General features: G+C 41.4%; 1 protein-coding gene across 19 annotated transcripts in view; it reads right to left on the reverse strand.

Moving 5' to 3' along the window:
- Positions 1-4,536: 4,536 nt before the first annotated feature.
- MAGI1 (membrane associated guanylate kinase, WW and PDZ domain containing 1) overlaps positions 4,537-22,228 on the reverse strand; it is a 294,035-nt gene continuing 276,343 nt past the window's right edge. For 9 of the 19 annotated variants that reach the window (XM_010718690.2, XM_010718682.3, XM_010718685.3 and 6 more), the window contains 6 exons: positions 18,722-18,925; positions 13,495-13,585; positions 13,310-13,373; positions 12,352-12,498; positions 10,953-11,091; positions 4,537-7,368 (listed from right to left, as the gene is read on the reverse strand). In XM_010718690.2, coding sequence (XP_010716992.1) covers positions 6,665-7,368; positions 10,953-11,091; positions 12,352-12,498; positions 13,310-13,373; positions 13,495-13,585; positions 18,722-18,925 — 1,349 coding nt within the window. In that variant the 3' untranslated portion in view covers positions 4,537-6,664. Of the gene's footprint in view, positions 7,369-8,880; positions 8,970-10,952; positions 11,092-12,351; positions 12,499-13,309; positions 13,374-13,494; positions 13,586-18,721; positions 18,926-22,228 lie in introns of all 19 variants that reach the window. The other 10 variants (XM_019620192.2, XM_019620193.2, XM_019620188.2 and 7 more) reach the window with 6 other exon arrangements.

Raw genomic sequence — 22,228 nt, forward strand, 5'->3', positions numbered from 1 at the left:
AGCTCTAGATAATCAACACTGTGCGTGCTGTGTCACATTAAGCACTTCAGAGCTGTTTATCATTTGCATATTTTTGCATTGTTATTGCACAATTAAACTGAAAACTTTCAGATTGAGCTGTCCCCAAGGTACAAAGAACTTTCAATCCTGCTAATTGGGCAGGGAAACAAGTGTGCCACACATTAGGAAAGTTCTGTTAGCAGTTTCATTTGTTAAGAACTAAGCTTTGTCAGGGTAAAAATATATATATATTAAGTGATATCACGTCCTGCTTGTATAAAGTGATATTTTCCAAGGACCACTGAATATTGAGTTCAGACGTTTTCTCTAAGATTCCAGCAAGACTTCTTTCTGACATGCCCAACATTTTGTCTATAAACATCTGTCCCATCAAGTTACCCTTTCAAACACAGAAGGGACTGGGGAAGGAAAACAGATGTCTGAAGCATCCTCAACAGTGCAGCCACCTCAGCAAGAAAATAAGAAGGCACGACAAGAAACATTTGCCATATATTTTCTTACAGTCTTCTCTGTTACTGTTATTAATACCATGTTAATAAGACACACTGGGATCATCTTTAAACATATTTTAACCATTCAGTACATTTCATAGAATAATGAAGTCAGTACTGTGAATCAGCTATATAAATCTTAAACTGCTTTTAGTTTTTATGTCACATCTGGAAACCCACAGGATATGGTACTTTGGTGTTCCTTCAGAGAGCGACTCTTGGCTTTGTGTGGATCCTGAGGTTGCCCTCCTCTTTGCTCTCCATGCCTGTGGTTGGGACCTCTACTTCCACTGGGATACAGAACAGGAACACGCTGACCATGCCTGATGCTGTATTGAATGTCAGAGAAGCTGCTTCGTGCTCTTGGATGTGAGCCCCGTGTTACACAACTGTAGTTCAGAGGTTACAAAGACAAGGGCTTTGCCAGCAGACTCGATGCTTCAAAGCAATGGCAACAATTGTTGGATTAAGTAGAAAGGAAAGAAGTTGCCTGGGGGTCTCTAAAGTGAAAACAGGATCCAGAAGAATGTTACTGAGAAACAATGAGCAAAAACTGCACATTTATGTGGAACAAAAGCTCGAGTCCTCAAGAAACTCTCCAAGTTGCTTCCGTATCCAATCAATATTTTCTCTAGCACATATGGGATGAGCCTCAGCCAGCTTCCTCCCCCAGACAGTCCTGCTGCTGGCTGTCCTCAGACAGAAGAAAGATAGCCATTTCCTGACTCAGAAAATTGTGCAGATACATCCATACATTTGTCCTTAGCTCACAGCACATGCAGGTTCCTATTACTTAAGCCCAGTCCTCTAATAACAGACAAAATCTGAAGACTGACATTTCTAAAAATTTGCAACTGAAAGAGAGGAGATTTAAGTCTGACGGTCAATGAGACAGGAGTGAAGATAAAGCCTGGTCTGTGGCAGCCACATAAACAAGGTCTAATTCCCGTTTCCTACAAACATGACTTGCTCTTACAGTAAGCACTGAAGCCCCATCAGTTTAGGAATGGGCCCAATAACCTTGGCTGGGTCACAATGCCAGTCATTTGGATTTGCTTGGATATAGCCAAAGGGAACACACTAGAATAAAGGATTTCACTGCAGAGCATTTTCTGCTCTTCTCTCCCTCTTGCTGCATCAACCCTCCTCAACAGCTTTCTTTTAAGAAACCAGTTGTTGCAAAATTAAAGCTGATTCCTTGAAGAGAGGAAACTGCCTTCATTTCAACTCCACCATCCCAAAGCTCAGACACTCTTTGAAACGTCTCATTCAATTTGCATGCTGACAGGGATTTGCTAAGAGCCCTCCTCAGCTCCCCCTCACCTTCCCAGGCAGTCAGCAGCATCAGAGGTGGGTTCATCTGCTGCTACACTGAGAGCTGCACTGCTTTAGCTCACACTATCACTGAAATGGCTTTGTGCAGAGATGCCTCATATGCTCTGAAGTGGAAGTACTGGAGCACGCATTACCTTCCATTGACTGCCCAGAGCTCATTTCTTGTGGCCCTACACCCAGAGATGCAAAGTTAGCTGGGCACTGCATTCTGCTGAATTATGGGGGTAATAAATATTAATAAATAATGATCATTACAGATTTATTTTAATATGTTTTAAATATAAACTACAATATTAGAAACTACTCTTAAGTTAATCATCATTACATTCATTATATAGTTCATAAACAACAAAAGTGTCTGAGCTCAAATCAATGGATAAACCTCACTCGACCTTAATGGCATTTATACTCTGCTATGTCCTAGATATAATGTGCTCAGAGCCATCCACAATTATGGGTATTTAACTGAAAATTCACACACTATTTTGCAGATGACTTCCTATATGTTAATATAAATCGTTAGTTTGTTTTAGAAACAATCCTGCAGTTAAGCAGGACAACTCCATCTGGGAAGGAGCACGTGTGCTGCCTCTCCCTCCCAGGCCCTGTAAATATCAAGAAACATCATTATTTTATATATTTTAGAACTGCATCCACATTTGAACTTTGCATTTTTAAACTTTGATGGCCATTCATTATTTAGAAGAGCATTGCAAAGGGTAAATTTCACATCACAGCAACCTGTTTGCTAATTGCTGTTGAGTTTGGGTAAAGACATGGTCCAGTGGCTTCTTGTAGGAATTTAGAAGAGGATGTCTTAGAGCCTATTTTCCCACTGTGTTCTACAGACTCAAAAGTATCTGGCTGCAAGTTCAAGGCAAAAAAAGCATTATGGGAAAAGAAACACAAATGCCTCGAATTGTGAACAGCAGTCTCTGACTTTATTGTGTGGCAGATTGTCATAACGTGGTCGGTCCCAACCACTGAATTTCCACAGGTGCTAAGAAGCAGTGCTTGTGGCAGCATGTATTTTATACTCCTTTCTGTCCTGACACCCATCGATTTCCCATTTGCATTGCTTTACTGCCTCTTTGTCACGTACTGAGGAAGTAATGCTGATGGATTGGCATCACATCCAACTCAGAAAATGGCATCATCAGACTCATGTTTTCAAACAACTGCTGAGTAAACTGAGATTCTAGTTTAGTTCTTACTAATTTTTTTTTTAAGAGATGCACTCCCAAAGGCCTAACAAACACACATTTACAGATGGCAGGTCATAAATGACATCTTTCCCTGGTGCTATTTATGATAGCCAAATAAACGAAGCATATTATGAGCCATTTATAACGTTCTTCAGCAGAACAGTCGGCCAAGAGATAGAGCTGAAAGCCTGTTGCAACAAAAGGTACCAAAGTGAGGAGGAGAACAGTATCTATAATTACTACTCCGGTGATAAAACAAGAATTGTGCAGCAGATGGATTTAACATGGGATCACTACTAAGTCAAACACTGGCTTCAGTGCCAAGAAATGAATATTCAAGGAGGAGGGAAGTGAGTGAAAGTGTATAAAGGTGAATGGAGCTCAGAAGTTACTTGTAGCTCCAACCACAAAGATAAAAACCCACATAACTCCTCTTGCTGTTAACAGCCCCTTGTCTGCAGACACAGACTCCCAAGTTCAGGTATTAATCAACATGTGCGCACATAACAGGACTGAGGACTGGTGGCACATGATCTGATCATGTAATACCGATAAGTAAAAATGATGTTAAACTTAAAAAAAAGAGAAATAAAGAGAAATGAACAATACCAATTGGCTGAGTTTTTTCATTTACCACTCCATAAACTTTTCAGTTCTTCGTCACAAACGAACTCTAATTCATCCTTTTGGCAGCCCCTTAAGTGACAGAACACTGTTGGACAAAGCATCAGCCAAGCTGCATTTTTGAAAAAAGTGTTCCTTTTCATTTTTAGAAGTTTTGAATAATGTATTTTACGGTCAGAAGTAAAGCTGGAATGAATTAAAGGGAATACAGCTGCACCATGGAATAAGGAGCTGCAATGCTCCTGCTTTAACTCCAGCTCCGAGTGGGTTTGGAAGCAGTAGAAAGAACACCACCACTACTAAAAGATTAAAAGCAACTAAATATTTTTCCCCAACTTTCAGTATTTTTTATATTGAATGTTCCTGTAATTTCAGCATTAACAATGCACGATCTTCGTCAGCTTAAGACTGGAAAAAACTTAAGACTCATTTATCAGCTCTCTATGACCACTTAAACTATGTTACAAGAGAGGGCAAACAGTGGTAGCAGCAGAGGACAAAAATTCAGGAGCCATGTATAACATCATAATGTAATTTTGTAGTGAAAAGGCATCATAAAGGAGTCAAACCTAAAATATCTGTGCATTTTCCTATAGACCCAAACGCACCCTTAGAGACTTAAAGGCTGCACCCCAGGCGTAATACTGAACTCTGCTCCACTTAAATCCTCAGCTTCTCCTTATCCTGGGGAAGAACATTTTACATTGGAAAACTGGGAACCTGTGCTTTATCACCTGTCCAATATTACCATATTTAACGGATGGCCCTTGGAACCTGCAAACCTACTGCTTTAGACAAGGGATGAGTAAGTAACATTATGGTGTGGCTCTTCCTTCATCTTATCACTACACTCATATGTATGCTTTGTATGGAAAAGTTTATTTGATAATAAAAATAGCATTCACAGACTTTCTCCTTCTTTGTTGCTACATCATATACATAGTGTCTGTTCCAAGGAAAGAAGCTCATACTGGGTAAGTCCACGTCTACTCATCCTAGTGTTATGTATAAACCCAATAAGTCAAATAAAGCTATGAACAATGTAGTATTTATATATGCATAGTGTTTTATAAAAAAGATTGGCCCACATACTGCTTTTTCATCAACACAGAAAAGAGCATCATGTCAATAGCACATTGCAAGAAATGATGATTGAAGAACATAGACTGCATACATGTGCTTAAGAATATATAAGCAGGCCCACCATGAAGAAAGAAATGATATTTGAACTAACAAAAGCTTTAGAATTACTTATATAGTCTCCCATTTTAAAACAGCTTTACATACCTGATTCAGTTTACATTAAAATATATTCCCCTGAATCGATTTGTTCCATTTTCAGAAATATAAACACGTAATCACATTCCTCACAGCTAAATTTTGTCATAAATCCTCTTTTATACAAGAAAAAGGCAACAGTTTTGTGTTTTTTTTTCCAACAGGCTCTATTAATTACAATTTAATCTGTACACACAATGATTGGCCATCTTCTTTCTTGGTTTTGTTTTTACAGTACCATGGCAACAACAGTGATAGACTTGCAATGTTTTTGTGTTCATATGGAAAATGTGAAACAGTATACATGTACACATCAATGCACTGTAAAAAGCAGCAGGTTACTTTAGTGGTCCAACAGTAACGGCAAACATTTTGGCTCAGCTAGGCAGTAATCCATTAAAATCTCAGACCAATACTACAGCAGACTTACCACACAACTTGCAAATTTAAAAACACAACTTAGAAACTTGCAGGTTTCCTTTTTGCTGCTGTTCTCAGACTCAATTTTACAGCATATAACCAGTATGGGTAGGCTTCTACAACCAGGTTGTCCCACTGATTGCCTCTTTTTGCCTGTGTTTTTCCTTTGATACTACCTTTTTTCTTTTTTTTTTTTCAGCAAGTGCACTCCTTTTGTCTCATTAAGGATGAACCGGTAAAATAAAAATTTAAATACGGAGCGAGAAGAAGAGAGTTTCTCTGAATTTGGCAAAATAAGAAGAGCCCACTGGTTTTGCCCGAGCAGAAGGAATACACCTGCTCCGAGGGAGGGCTCCCCACCGCACTGCCTTCCCAGGATCCCGCTCCCTTCCCTTGCTCCAAAGCAGACACACAATACCATGCACGTTCGGGTTGCTGTCCATATACATCTAGAAGATGAAGAGGGCTGCGGTGGCTGCCTTAATGAAATATCGTTAAGTGTTGCTGAGGCTAATGAGAGATCAACAGTCTACGTTAGTGTGTGACACAGGCATAGTGGTTACCAGTCTTTCTGCCTTCGTGCATCCTGTAGAGGGGGCCTGAAAGTATAAACTGTTCATGGAACAAACTAAAAATTCCTTATCACAAATCAGCTTGTGCTGTGTGGGTTTTTTGTTTGTTTGTTTTTTAATTATTATTTATTATTATTTATTATTATAAATATCCTTCATTGAAACAGTAGTCTCTTCAAACAGTTCTTGCAATTTTAGGAACATTTTGTCTCTTTCTTTTTAATTCCTTCAGCAGGAGCGCTCCATTCCTACTGAGATGAACAATTTTCTTCCTTCCCCACCCCCAACCCTTAAAAAATTTTCTACATACAGTGTAGCAGTGAGTCACTAGAGAACAGTCTGGATCAAATTATTCCAACTTGGTCATAAAATCCTTTACCTATGTTATATTACTGGCTACCCCCATGTACTATATTGGGGAAGGGGGAAAGTAGCCCGATAAAGGAATTACTCTTAAGAAATCTACAAAGAATGTAGAAACAAAATTTTATAATCCTTTAGGACCAACATTTGGCAAGTAATTAAAAAAAAAAAAGAATACATTGAAAAATACTTTCTTTAATATTATACATCAGGCACAACACTTTTTTTTAAATGTTTTTTTTTGTTATAAGATTTCATCTGCATAAAAGGTTTGTAGAACCAGCGGGTGCCTCCTCGCCATGCGGAGCCCGGGTGGTTCCAGCTCCCGCGGCGCAGGGAAGGTGGCGGGGACCCCTCAGATGCTGAGGTCGGTGCTGCACTCCTTGTAGGGCCGCCTGCGCTGCTCGGTTGGGTGCCGGCGGCTCGCCTCCTGCTTCCAGCTGGCATCTTCCCTCTGCCTGTGGCCGGCCCGCTCTTCCCTGAGCCGCCGCTCGGGCGACCGCTCTCTCCGCCGGTCGGATGACTTGGCTCGCCTGTCCAGGGAGTTCTCCCTTCTCCTCTCCGGCGACCTCCTGGGCTCCGTGAGTCTCTCCAGCGAGCGCCGGCGCCGGCCGGGTGACCGCTCCCTGCGTCTCTCTGGGGAGAGGTCTCTCCTCCTCTCGTGCCGCTCCCGTCTCTCCAGGGTGTTGTCAGCGCTCCTCGTCCCTTCCCTGCGCTGCTTTTCGGGTGACCTCCTCTTCTGCCCGTTCACCGCCGCCCTCTCCGGCTGCCTCTCGCGTCTCCTCTCCGGTGACCGCTCTGTCCTCCTGCCTGGCACGGTGTCGTTGGCTTTACAAGTCCCGTTCCAAGTGTGGTGTTCGTTGGGATGTCTGCTAACCTCTCTGCTGCCTTTTAGGTCTCTAACGTAAGTCCGCCTGTCCCCTTGTTGTGATGATTTGTGAAGGTCTGGTGGATAACTGGACTCCAATGATGGGTGCTGCCGTCGGTCGGATGGCGCGGGTTTCATTTCCGATACATTTTGTGAACCTGTGGCGGGACTGTTCCTGTCACTGCTGGGGTCTGAAAGAAAATAACAGCAAAGCGTTTGGTACCACAGCCTTCCGCAGCGCCGTGACACCACTTAGCACTCTTCAGACTTCATTAGTGACAAAAACAAACAAATGTTAAAGCAGTCAGCGAGGGCTAACCAAAGCTTTCGTTAATTTAACTGCAAACAACGAGAGTTACAGGTTAGTACTGGTGCTGCTCTGTTCTATGCCATGTTTTGGTCCAGGCCGATAGCATCGTTATGCTCTTCTTGTCATGGGGCATTTTACATTTCCCCCATCCACTTATGCTACTTTCTCTCCAGTGGGGATAAAAAAAGGTACTTTGGGTTGTTGGATTTTTTTTTTGTGATAGTTTCCAATAAAGAGGGGCCTAAGGGCATAATTTCTTTTTCTTTTATGGCTTTTGAAAGCCTTGCCTTCCTGTTGTGGAAGGCCTTGTTTCAAACAGCAGAAAAAAGTGCGGAAAACGGAATTGATCATTATGTTCTGACCTTGCAAAAGAACATTTTGAAGGTGTGAGAATTAGACTGTAATCGTGCAATTTCCATTTTAAGACATTACTTAATCTCACTTAATTCTGCCATGTTATGAGAAGTCCTAGGGTAGATTTTGGTTTTGCCACAATGATTCAACAGATGATGACAGAAGGTATGGTTTTTTTGTATCAAAGCAATGGAAAGGTATTATAATATGTAGAATGGCTTTGATTAACACCTAATCTCCAGCTCATTATTTTCATGTAAAATCCAGCTGAGCTACCTCTGTAACCCAAACTGCAAAGCTGAATAAAACCCCAGAACTGAGCTCACAGCCCTGCCCTCTAGTTTAGCCTCAATCACTCACGTCATTTGGAACGATGTTTATGAATGATTCATTACAGACGTGCCAATCATTAAAGTAGCCATGCTGACTTAATGTGGGTGCTGCTTTTATTATCGTTTTTTTTTTTTTTTGTAAGCAATTTCTGCGGGGCAGCTCAACCAGTGCTGCTACACTTCCTTCAGCCCACGCTGACCTTGAGCTGGGCTGTCCCAATGGCAATGACTAAACCCTTCGCAGACATGTATGGGCACAGATTTTTTTTTTCTAATTTTCTCCCTTCAGTATTCCCTCCCCCATGCCAAACACTATGTATACTGCCTGCTCCTGCCACCACAGTGTCTCCCACCTGATGACATCTCCATTCCTTAGCCTGGGAGGGTTGGTGTGGACATGGACCATTATTTTGGTGATTTCCAAGTAAATCCATATTGTGACTCATGTATGTGCATTTTTGCTCATTAGTTTTCCCAGGCAGGACCATACCTCTTTTCCATAGCTGTAAGCACGTAGCTTGCAGCAACCTGGCTATCACGCATGGTACAAGCAAGGCTTAAAGGTGTTCAGTGGTGTACTTACAATTCAGGGGACGCAGGGTGCTCGGAATGAATTGCTGTACATATAAAATATAGTGAAGCGGAAAGCAATGTGAGGGAATTAGGCCACAGCACAAAAACACCTAATATTGATTTTAGCTACAAACCGTAGTTTGATTATGGCCCATAAGGTAGAAGCAAGACTCCCCGAGCTTGTCATTTCTCATACATGCAGCGATATTAGGAGGTATCATCGCTGAGGAAGGAAGAGCCCAGCACCAAGAAAAGTAAGAGAAAGAGAAAGAGAAAAGTAGAAAATTTAGATTCCCTATATTAAAGGTGAAAGAAAGAAAAATCTTCATATTTTATCTTAGAATAAAGAAAGTTTATTTTTCCAGTCAGATTGTCTAGGCTTCACCCAAATATAAGGCTGCAAAGACAGCGGTTGTTATTATTGTGACATAAAGAGACATCTAAGAGGTGATTCGATAACCCAGACAACGAGAGCATCCATTCTAAAAGACAGCTGGAACAGCGACACAGAATGTCATAGAAAAAACATTAACAATCAAACAACAACGAAAAATAAAGTCCACCAGAGACCACAACATTAAAAATAAGTACAAAACTCATTACAAAAATATACAGCCTCATAGAGAAGCACGTTCCAATCAAGTCAGAAAAATATTGGAACTTAACATTATTAGAGGAACCATTTGTGACTGCAGCAAACAGAACAAAGAGAGGAAGGAGTCCCAAATGTTACAAGGATATTCTTTACAGTAAGTAGTGCAGCCCCTGTATATTAAATCCTTGCGTGGAGAATGAACGTTTAGTGGTTTAGCATTAGCCAAAAGAAAACTGGTGTTGGATTTTCATCCTCAGTGCAACAGACATAGGCTTTGAGATGTGAAGCACTTAATTTACAGGGTATTGATGCAGTCTAGCATATGATACAGTACTGTACATCCAAAGGAGTATAGGAAAAGACAAAAGTAGAAAGAACATTACAGAATTTCAGTGCCATCATTGAACCTTCTGGTGTGCTATTTATATCACAGAAGTATAAACCCATGACTTCCCTTTCATATTCGTTAAATACTTCAATTGTTGGTTGGTTTCATACGCTGAATCTGTCATTTTAAGTAGTGAACAGAGTGAGCAGAAACTCTCAAACCTTGTACAGTAAGTGAAAAGAAAATCTAGTTCATAAATTGTGCAGAATGATTTTGGTTTGGATACTAGAACATGGAGCGAATGATAAACACATATCTTACTGACACAGAAAGAACCCAAGTAAGGGGAGAAAAATGTAAAGGACATCCCTTCAATCATCAGTTTCCTTAGAAACCTCAAAGACCTTTGGTTGGGAGCAGCCCTCCATCGAGGGCACAATATATGACAATTATCTCAAATAAATAAGACATAATTGTAATATTAAATAGTGTGCTATGTTAAGCCACCCAGCAATCCAACCTCCAGGGGAAGAAAAGGAATTCTAATGCAATTCTTAGTAAGAAACAAGGGCTGAATGTTCTCCCACCACAGAGACGAGAGCACCTTTTCATAACTTCCACGCCTTTTCAGACCTTATGAATTAACAAGTTGAAACCAGCAGACTGTTTAAAGGGGGAGAAAAGGGCTCAGGAGGCCAAATCAATATATTTTTTGCAGTAAAGCTTTTTTTTTTTCCTTTTTTCCTTAAATAACTTTATAAATATTTACATAAATATTAAGGGAAGGCAAAAATCCCGTAAGCCATCTTGGCATTCATGTCTATGAATACAGATAGGAACTAAGAGAAAATCCTAACCAAAAAATAAATAAATAATCACTGCTTCAGAATAACAACTCAGGATCCCAGTTTTTGCATTGATTAGAAGTAGAGACCTATTTGAACAACATTTCAGCCGCTGAGAAACAGTTTGGCACAGTTCAGTGACATTCCTTGTTTGGCTGGACAAGACAATAAGGTTTTGTTTTGTTTTCCTCTCTGATCACCAAAAAATACTGCTATGATGATCTTGCCTTACACTGCGCCCCAAGTCCATGGAAGCAAGCAAAGGATGAAATGTGTAGAAAATTCAGTACAAGCGAGGCAATTAACCATATGTTGCAAAGGTTGGTAAGACACTGGTGAGAAAGGAAAATAAAAAAGAATTCCTGCTTCAGATCTTGAGATAAATCATTCATGGAGTGATGCCAGGGAAGAAAGGAATGTTTTCATAGTTTGACCCACCATATTCTGGGACAGAGCCATCTCCACGTTTCAGAAACAGGCGGACCCTGCGGCCACCATTTTTAATCAGTTCGATGGCCCGAGCATGCTTCATGTTCTTGGTAGTTTCCCCGTTGATCTCTAGAATTTCATCACCAATCTGTCAAAGCAATAAAACAGAAGAGCCTGAGATTAGAAAAAAGCCCTGAAGAGGGCCCCTACCAGCACAGTGCACAGAAGACAATGGCCACAGCAAAGGGATAGGACAAAATATGCACCAGTTAGGACTACACATGCTTGACTCCTTCCAGAGACACCTACTGCTATGGCTGTGAGTCCATTGAAAACAGCGCGTGGGATCTGGGAGACATGAAGAAGACAGGGAAAGCCTGAGGTGTCAAAATATTTCACTGCCATTCTGCAAAAACACCCTGCATTGTTGTATCACTTAGTACCTAGGCCTATGCTAGAACTGTTCTTATCTTTTTGACTATTTTCAAGGTTTTGATCAAACTGCTTACCTGCTTTATAACCTGCTTTAACAAAGATGTTCAAGTAGTTTTTTCAGGTTCGTTTCTCACTTGGATATAAATACCTACTATGAACAAGCAAATCTCCTCTTATATATGTATAAGCACTTATCAGGATAGAACAATAGGGCTTGGAAGAATTTGTCAAAGCATTGGCTTCCATAGGGCACAGTGATGATTTATTTTCATCAGCAAAATTTTTGGACTTATAAATCTAGCTCTAGCAAAAGGATTTTGAAAATGCCCTTCATGTAATATGTCTGGAAGAGACAGACATACTTTGAAGTTATGACACGTTCTCTATTAGAGGAGCAAGGAATACATAAAACTTGGTAATTTCCTTTTTGTAGGCATTTCGTAACTATGACTTTGCTATAATGTTAATAATCTAGATGATATGCAAAGCAAACAGATAATCCTAATTAAAACTATACCATAATCTTTCAACCCAACAGTCAATATATATGAATGGTCCCTCACTGCTCTATCCCCAGTAGAGATGAGGATCAGGTAGGACATCCTTATTCTCTACATATCTCCACCTTTAAAAGAGTCACAAAGTCAAAGTCAAAAATAGTGACTTATATTTTCACTGCTTCCCATGACTTTGTTAGCTTTCAAGGTCTGTTTAAGTATTAGAGTTTGGATATACGGGTTGCAACCAGGACGGGGTGAAAGTTTCCCAATGCGTACACACTTTTGGAGATTATATATACAATCTCTATATGCTCGAGTGCCAGAAGCCACTGACAGCAGTAAGTAGAAACTACTGCTCCTTTCAGTTAACATTTAATTTTCCCATTAGCTAGCACAGCAGAAGATGTGTCTGTAGGGGAGAGGCAGGCAAGTCAGCTCATTGCAGCACGCTTTTAAAATCTGCTTGTGCATACCCTCATCTTCCCACATCTCTCGGCTGGCCCATCCTCAGCTAGCCGCAGCACGTACAGATCCATATTATACTCCCGGCCGCCTCGCAGGCTGAAGCCAAACCCTTTGGCTCCTCTTTCCAGCTCAACAGTGTAAAAATCTTGGTCCTGCTGGAGAGAAGACGACATATGTGCAATTGAACAGAAAGTTAAATGCGCCTCTAGTACTCATTTTGAAATTATTCAGCCAATGAACGTTATTATTTCTGTTACTCATCGTTAAAATCAGTTGAGCTTTCACACACACATACGAGGATTTCCTTTGTAAAGGGCTGTGAAGACAACCCTGCTCCCAGAGCGAGGCTCTAATTAGCTGGTAACTGGGATGAGTCTACACCACAGTGTTATCTTCTCTGTTTTGTTACCAACCCTTCTATTCTTTTGTCAGGTCAGAAAGTACATGCATTGTTTTTCTGTATAGCACAATGCTGTTGGCATAGGGATGTTCTGAAGTCCCTGATGGAGGAGGTTACTTCTGGAATGGCCAGTGGCAAGGAAAGATAACAGTGGAATAATCTCTTTAATAAGGCACTGCAAAACCTGGAGCACTTCAGCAACAGCTCCTTATTAAGTTTTGCTCTTTTTTGTTCCCTGATTTTATCATTTGCACACAGCACTGCTTTGTGGAGAGCCCCCTTAAAACATACACTTCTATAAACAAACACATCAATCACTACTGCCATAAAAACGTTTAACTTTTTCTTAAAAGTCTGAGTGAGAATGTTTTGGAAACGTTTGGCAGCTGAAACGAAAGCAACACGTATTAAGAAATTAATCAGCAAATCCCTCTTTCCCGGCAAACAGACTGAGAAGGAACAGCCTCCCAGTATGGATTTTCAAGGGAAACATTTGAGCAAAGCCATTAAGCAGACTGGAAGCAATAGTCTGTGGTAAACAAAGCAATTAGAAAAGCATTCCTTACCTGTGCTGCTTGGGGTGGCTTGAAATCAAACTGGGATTCCTGCTTTGGTTTTGTGTTGTTCCTGCTGCAGTGCATGAGAGAAAGAGGGAGAAAGGAAAAAGACAGCTCATGGGATGTGAAGATGATCAAGGAGTAACCAAACAGAGAGCAGGGCATCACCCTCTCCTCAAGGAAAACAATCTGACCTGGTCTCCTGTGGTATTTGCTGAGGAGTATGTGTGGTTGTAATTGTAGCAATTTTTTCTGCATTGGTCAATAAAGTAGCATTGGAGGATTCTGCAAAACAAATTTTTTTTTCATTATGGAGGAACACCATTGGTTGCTCATTGAAAAGTTTTGCAAAGTCACTTCACTGGAAAGCATCAGTATGTTGGCTTTAAAGAACTTGGAACCAGCTTAAATTTCCTAAATCTCAAAATTAACAGGCTAAAGACTACAATATGTCATAGTAATTACGTGTATGAAACTGTACAGCACCTCAATTGCAGGGAAATACTGGCCTTTGTTTGTGCTGCATCTCTTATAGAGTCATAGAATGCTTTGAGTTGGAAAAGATTTTAAAGCCCACTAGTTCTGACCCCCCTCATGGGCAGGGACACCTTCCACTAGATCAGGATGCCCACAGCTCCATCCTCATGGGTCTGCTTTTTCTGGTATCTATTATCAGATGTACAAAACCACTTTCTAATCTGTTTTTCTTCTCTGTGAGATAAAAAACTTCTAAGCACTCCTAACCAGCTAAGAAACATTGTCACATCACTGCTGTTGTTGCAGCCTATGCTCTTGACAATGTCAAGGCTTTAGTGAAAATATCATACTGAGCTCCTCGCTGAGTCACTTCACTTGAAAAGAATGAGTGTACCAGAAGCTACCACAGCCAGCCACTGCAGATAGTGTTAAGCAGAGAGTAAAATATTTCCATATATTTTTATATCATATAAATAATAAATTTATATAATAAATATTTTTTTTTCCCACCAACAAAACTTTTTCAGTAAACAAATGCATCACTATTATCATCAATCTAAAGGGAATCCTAAAGCCACTCAATTGGAAGAAAAAAAAACGACAATCTGGATTGAAAATCTCTCTGATTGTCAGACACGCTCAGAACAAAGGCTGAATTGTGTAGGAAGGGTTGAAGAAAGTTTTGTCTGTTATATAATGACATGCACTCCGATCATTAAAGTCTCCAAATATGGAAGGTTGGCTGGATTAATTTTATAGTAGTAATAACTATTCCATGTATTATAAGCTTATCAGTACTTCCTCCACCACAAACTGCAATCTTCAGAGGGATTGAGATATGGCTTTTATCTAACACCTCAGAAGGTGATATCAAATATGACTAAACCCCCAAATTACTGAAATACGTCTTTGAAATACAACACACTGCTGCCTGAGCACTCAAAGCTGCACGCAGGGACACTGAACTGCCTGCATCAGACACATCAACTGCTGTGGGCACCGTTTACAAAACGGCTCACCAAGAGAACACAGAGAAGGGGATTAACCTCAGAACTCAATCTACGCTGCAGTGAAGGACTCTCAGCCCAACATCAGTTTGCACAAAAGCTGTATTTCTCCATGCAAAGCAAGAGGTACTTCTGGGGGGGTTTCCTCACTCTTGCTTCACTGAACAAGGAAGCAAACTGCTGTAGAAGGGACCATGTAGCTCATGTCCCTCATGGTGCAGCCTGGTAAAATGGTTCTGTTGCTATTTTGGACCTTTATCACAGGCTTCAAAAAAAACCAAAAGCATAAACTTAGAACTCCTTTCAAACTCTCTCTAAAATGAAGGTCATGCAAATGCCATTAGTCAAAGATCTGGAATACATGCATATCAAACTCAATGCACATTCCATAAAACGTAACAATCCTGAACTGAAACTAGTACTGACAGTTTCAAACTTGGAATTGTTCTGGTGTGCCTGCAGGTCAGTAAATCCTGAAAACACCCTCCTGGTCACACAGGAGTTTGAATTCAGAGGAAGAGTCCATGGTCCGTACATAACCATTCAAAGTGCTGAATGACTTCAGACAATGATGGGCGTTGGGACTGGGAAACCACTGTCAGTAGAAACATCCAACACATTGGGCATGGCATTCCCAGACTCACAACTCCTCTGCTGAACAGTTCTGCATAAAGGACATCCACCCCCACCACGCGCCTATACACACTGTGTCTAGAAGAGGGGACAACTGATTACAAAATAGCAATCAGTATTTTTGAAGAGCGGAATCTAAGCTGAATGCAGAATCACTGGCTAAAAAGATGTATTTTGTTTCTTTACTGAATTTCTCCAGTTCCAGTGCCTCCTATAAAAGAGCTACCAGCAGACAACAGCAACAAAAAACAGGTGGAAATAGCTGGCTCTCCAGCATAAAATTACAGTATTTTCTGTCCTGCCCTTGTTTGCCTCATAAGCTCTTGGCATCCAGTAATTCACTTCACTGACTATAAGAAAAACTCCCATTATTAAACAGAGTCCAGTTATAATAAGAATTTGCAGAAATGGGAGTTTTCTTTGCCTAACTCAAGGAAAAGTGGCGGTCATGGGTGTACCTGGTCCAGGGAACCTATTTTATTTCGTGGGTTTACTTCAGTTGTGGAGAAACCTAGAAAAGCTGAAGGTTTTTCCTTTCCACAGCCAGTTCATGTCAAGGGAAAGTCAGGAAAAGAGGGAAAAAAAGAACCGTTCAAACAGATGGGTTCAATGAGAGTACAGCTTCTTTGCCTGCAGCAGTGTGCCCAAGTTAATGTGCCCAAGCCCTTAGCATACAGAGCCCTAACATCTTCCACACCAGAGCTGGCCTGCATCCAGTGACTCAGAGAGCAAGAGGCTCTGCACGGCTTGTGTGAGAAGTCCCCGTGTCCCTATTAAACTCTTAGATTCTACAAAATAATTCTATGTATTTTGTAAAGTTTCCCTGTTGCTCAAATCTGTCTCCAACACCAGAAGGTCCTGAAACACGCTTAAGTGCAATGTATTCACTCAGAACAAAACCTCTGGAATCCTCCACAAATATTTGGAGATGAGATGAAGATGGGCTTCAAAGAAAATAACAACATTCCTTCCCGTTCGTAGCTGACTAAGTATACCGAGTTGAGCAACAACACATCTTTGGTACAGATGTATCTTCACACCAACTGTAATGTGCCTGTTTTTGGCCCACCCTATCCCACGAGGCAGCTTTTGTGCATCATTTTTGCTAGCGTTTTAGATGCAGGTTCAGTACATATGCCAGCCACCATGCAAAATTGAAACAGAACACAAATACAAGAAAACCTATCTCTATCATAATTACAACAGCACGTTCCGAACCCTACACATTTCACTGATTTCCTTGCCCTGTTCTGCCATAGAACAGCCAGCCACCAATTTAAGATTGGCATTTTTTGGCTAATTAACCCTTTGCATCATGCTAAACCACTGCAATATCATTGCAAATACACTCCTGTGGTGGTCCCATGACAGTGAGTTGGTGCAAGACTAATATGCAGCAAAAACTTTTGGTGGTTTTAATAATGTTAGAAGAGATTAGCAATGTAAGTTTGAGTCTTGTGATGAGTTTTAGTTTCACCCTTATTTGAGAAGCACAGCTTCCAATTTACTTTTATCTTTCCCCAGTGAAGTACACTGCTAGAATGTTTAGATTTGCCAAAAAGCACCCCAAAGTCAGAAGGCAAAAAGAAAACAGCATTGAGACTGATTCCTTAAATTTCATGGGTTTTGAGCAAACCTCTCACCATGTTTCCAAGTGTTTGTCCTTACTGGCTTCTGGAAATTAAAAGCAGACAGAGCTGACAATCTGACTTTGGGTTTCCAGGGCACAGCAAACAAAAAGGCTCAAAGCCTGCATTGTTGAGAGAGAAAAGAGTTGGTTTCTTCTCTAAATTATAGCTCTCCTTCTCTAGGAATGCCTGATGTCAGTCACAGCTGCAGAGGTTTCTTCAAACATAAGCAATTTAGTAAGGTATTCTGTACACTCATTTGCATGAACAAGGCTGGCTGAGTGCTCACACCAGGATGCTATGTTCCTCTTAAAAAATCCAAATGGGTCATAAATTGTTCATTTCAAAAATTCGATTTCCTTGACTTTGATCAGATATCAAAATAAAGGTAATGAACAGTTCTTTCTCCGGTTTACCTTCCCAAACTGGCACACACAGGACAGCTCAGCCGTTAGCCTGATTCACAGCCATTCTGTTATTTATGAATACTCGTTTAACTGGAAGTAGAAAAGGATCACATACCATTTGACCTGGTAGCTGCTAGACAGTAGGAAAATAAAGCCTTCATGCATAACAGATCATACTAAATAGAAACGATTTATAAGGAGATCACTTCTGGTCCTGGCCAGCTTTTGCCCTATAACTAAACACAGCACCATCATTTTGTATGGGTAACTAAATCCATGTTTCAGATTACTACAGGAAATCGCATCATTTAACTTCTTCATTCTGCACTACAGACACTGGTTCAGGTCACAGCCTCCCTCTGCTTCCTTGGAAGCATTAAGTGCAGTAGTGCTGGTCCACATACACAGAGTAACAGCAAAATGTTTCCTGTCAGGCTGCAGAATGAAAAGGTCTCCTTCCAGCAGTTTTCATTGTGAGGGGGATATCTTCACTTCAGTTACAGCTTTTCAGCCTTTCTTTCAAACTTAATTGCACTTTCCCTTCGTTTAACTGAATGCAAGGAATGTACTGTGCAGAAATGCTCATTATTTCTGTGTCTGAGCCAACAAATCCTATATCCACAGACTCAGCTTAGACAAAAAAGAGCAGTGTGAAAGAATCTCTGAGTTCTCCCTGTGAGCCTATCCATTGCAGAGCAGGACAAAGAACAAACAAAATTCTTGCCATTCTAGCTATGCTAAATATCTGCTGTATCTATACCTATGTCTGCTCCGTTCCTATTTGCATCGCAGCCAGGGATTCATTTCATGGAAATGATACAAAACACAGATCTTTACTTTTACTGAAGTGTTTATCCCTTTTTGTGATCTCTTTAGAGACTGTGGAAAGCTTCAGGGATCCCACATACTGAGTTACTGAGCGTGCAGCGGTTCTCAAATATTCTAAAGCTCTACCATTAACGTAAGAATCAAACCAGAGAGTACCAAGATACGCATCAAATTTAGAGATCGTTTTAAGGAGATACTTGGAGAAACACAATAGAAGGGAATATAATAATGACTTTTTAAATAGGGAATCACTTTAGTCCTGTTGAGAAAACAGCACTCCTACAGAAAAAAAATAGGCTACGGAACACTCACAACCCCTGGGCTCCAATTCCCCAAGCGGGAGACGGAATCTTTACGATTCTGCAGCTCTGACAGATGAGAAAAGCCCAGGAACAAAGCAACAAAAGGGTCAGAAAAGACAGCAGGGAACAGATACTTTACCATCTCCTGGAATGATGCGCAGAGTAACGGTGTTTCCCGCTTCCTTAATGAGGTTGACGATGTCTGAATGCGACTTGTTGGTGATGGAGCACCCATTGACGGCCAAGATGCGATCGCCTACTTTCAGCTTGCCACAGCGGTCTGCGGGACTCCCTTCAATTATCCGACCTATTTTGTGAGGCATGGCCACACATGCATTTCCCGCTTTTGTATTGGTTTGGGGGTTGTTTTTTTTTGTTTGTTTGTTTGTTTTGGTTTTTTTTGTTTGGTTTGGTTTTAATTGTTTACATACGTGGGAATATGGTGAAGGGGAAAAGGAGAAAAAGGGTTGAAAAGGGAAAGAGAAGGTTAAGGGTTAATTAATTAATGCATCAAGCAAAAGTTATTATAGGATAGCTTTGCTGCCATTGTTCAAAACATTGGCAATCAACTAGTATGAGTGCACAATACCTCTTTTACAAAAAGGTGTCTGTTAATCCCTCCAATCTCCCTCCCCTTTGATTTCTGTGAGCTCTTAGGGACTACAACTGCATTTAGCAGCCCCAGAACAACCCAAATCCTGATTTTATTTTTGTACCAAAAAATTGAAACTGTGTGCTGAAAAAACAACCTTCCTCCTCCAAGATTACATCGGTGTCAGCCTCTCAAGTCTCTCTCTGAATCAACTGCTGTTCAAGCTTCTGCCAATGTTTTGTTCTTTCTCCATTTAGAAAGATTAAATCCTTCTAGCCCTGGGAGGGAGTGTGGCTCCCTTTCCACCATGAAGCCTCAATCTATCAGCACTGAAGGGGAAGCAACACAGAACAGTTTTCTTCCATTGCAACAAAGGTACTACCAGGGAAGGCACAGGACCACTACAGATGGGCCAAGACTGACAAAGGTAACCCATTTGGTGCAGGCATCCCCCTCACTCCCTGTTAACTCTTCCCCTTCTACAATCCAAAAAGGCATAGGGATAGGAATAAGGGCATTCTGATGTAAACACCTCTAAAACCACAGGCAGAACCATGGAGATGTCTGACACACAGAGCAAGAGCACTCTGAGATGAATGTGTTTTGAAAACAAAACTCCCTTCCTCTTCCACGCAGCTTGACCCCAGAGACACAGTCTTCCTCAAAATCAGATTTGGGACACAGGAGATACAAAACATAACTCAAATAAACCCACTAAGCTTCCATCTGGCTTCTCTGTATGGGCATAAAGCCCTTGGGCATGCAGTGCATGGTGAAAAGGATGAGGTATGCAGAGTGGTCATCCAATGTTTCACATATACATGTGGAAGTGTTGGCTGTTGTTTTTTTTCCATACCATGGACTCAGGAGATGATGGGAGATTCTCATCCTTCACTCTTTCAGAATTATGTTTCTGGTTAAGAAACATTAGAAAACGAGATAAACTACACCCAGAAAAGCAGGGAAAAAATGGAAGGCAAATACAGATACCAAACTCACTGCTACACGATACATTCACCCTCAAGATGCACTTTCTCATCTGAGCTGTTATCTTTGATTAGTAGCTTTAGAGATAAACACTGCTGCATGCATGAAATACCAGGAATACCATAAAGAAGAAAAGGAACATGAAGTGAGAGAGAACAAGGTTGGAACGATGTGAAGAAAACCAGCAGAAAGCATTAATGTTAGTTGCAAACGGCCCGGGGACTTCCTGTTACTGTTATTTTATTGTAATGTTAGAAAGTTTCCCTTTCTGGCAATATAAAACCCCATTCAGTTTAAAGGCTATGTTAAAGGCACCTGAAACGAGTTCCTGAAGTAAGGAATGAGTTTCTATTCAACCCAACCTCATGGACACTGATGGCCCAGCCCACACCAAAGTGACCAACGTGAGTTTTAGAACCAGTTTGGCCCATCTCTACTTACTACTCATGAAAGGAAAAACTACAAAGCAAGTACAGAGCAAGCACCACACAGGAGAGGGAACACATCTCATGCAGAGTATTGGGAAAAAGCTGAATATGCTTGAAAAAATTAAAGGAAAAACAGTCACAGATCAACAGATCTCCATGAGGAGTCCCTGCACAGAAAACTTCCAGTTAGAGAGTATCTTGGGCTAAAGCAAACACAACTCTTTACAGTCTCACATTAAGGTTTCTCTGCAGAAAATAGTTAGAGCATAGTTTTCATACAGCAAGAGTTAATACTGCATGTTTGCAAATGCTTTGAGAAGTTAAAAGCTTTCTCTCTGGTTTAGACTCAGTTCAGTTTAACGAACACTGCATTGCACTGTTGTGTTCAGGCACCAAAATATCCACTCTGGAAGAGTAGTTTCCAGCAATGAGGACAGCATAAAGGCAGCCTAGCACCTGAGAACTGACAGAGTTCACTAGATGAGGTCTACATTGGACATTTCACCCTTGCAACCTCTGCTGCTCTGACTGCCCAGATCCTGCATGCCCCAGGAACATTCAAGCTTCAGAGAGAGACTGCAATGTATTTTGTCTACAAAACACAGCCCTGCTCTGAGATACAGTAGGAGTATGGCCAACAGCACTTGTTCTGATCTTCAGTTCCCCCTCCATCCACAACACACATCACAGACCAACAGGGAGAGAACAGTTTTTTCCCCTATGAAGTCAAAGTGGATGCTGCCTCTTCAAGACCATGGGAAGGAAAGTAAGGAGCACTTCAGGATGGTTTCCCCCTTGCAGTGACATTTCTGCTTTAAAGGAGGCTGCCCTGTGCACATCTGCAAAGCCAGCTTATTCGTGCTTTGCAATATAGAACTCATTTGTTGGGCAAACAGAATCACGCCTCTCTTGCACCAATACCTGATGACAAGCAAAGAATCATGTCATAGAATCACAGAATGGCTTAGGTTGAAAGGGACCTTAAAGATCATCTAGTTCCAATCTTTACCATGGGCCAGTTGCTCCCCACCAGCTCAGGCTGCCCATGGCCCCATCCTGAACACCTCTGGTGATGGGGCACAGCTCTGGGCAGCTGTGCCAGGGCCTCATCTCCCTCTGAATAAAGAACTTCTTCCTAACATCTAACCTAAATTTTCCCTCTTTTAGTTCAAAGCCATTCCTCCTTGTCCTATCACTATCAGACCATGTAAAAAATTGTCCACCTCCTGCTTGTAAGCTCCTTTCAAGAACTGCAAGGCCACAATAACATCTCCCTAAAGCCTTCTCCAAGCTAAACAAGCCCAGCTCCCTCAACCTATCTTCACAGGAGAGATGCTCCAGCCCTCTGATCATCTTTGTGGCCCTCCTTTGGACTTGCTCCAACAGCCCCACATCCTACTTGTGCTGGGGGCCCAAGGCCTGGACACAGTACTCCAGATGGGGCCTCAGGAGGGCAGAGCAGAGAGGGACAACCATCTCCCTCACCCTCTGCCACCCCTCTGTTGATGCAGTCCAGGGTACTGCTGGCTTTCTGGTCTGCAAACACACAGTGCTGGCTCACGTGTGGCTTTTTATCCGTGAGGACCCCCAAGTCCATCTCTGCAGGGCTGCTCTTAATGAGTTCTTCTCCCAGTCTGTA

Source organism: Meleagris gallopavo, chromosome 14 (assembly GCF_000146605.3).
Source record: "Meleagris gallopavo isolate NT-WF06-2002-E0010 breed Aviagen turkey brand Nicholas breeding stock chromosome 14, Turkey_5.1, whole genome shotgun sequence".
NCBI lineage: Eukaryota > Metazoa > Chordata > Aves > Galliformes > Phasianidae > Meleagris > Meleagris gallopavo.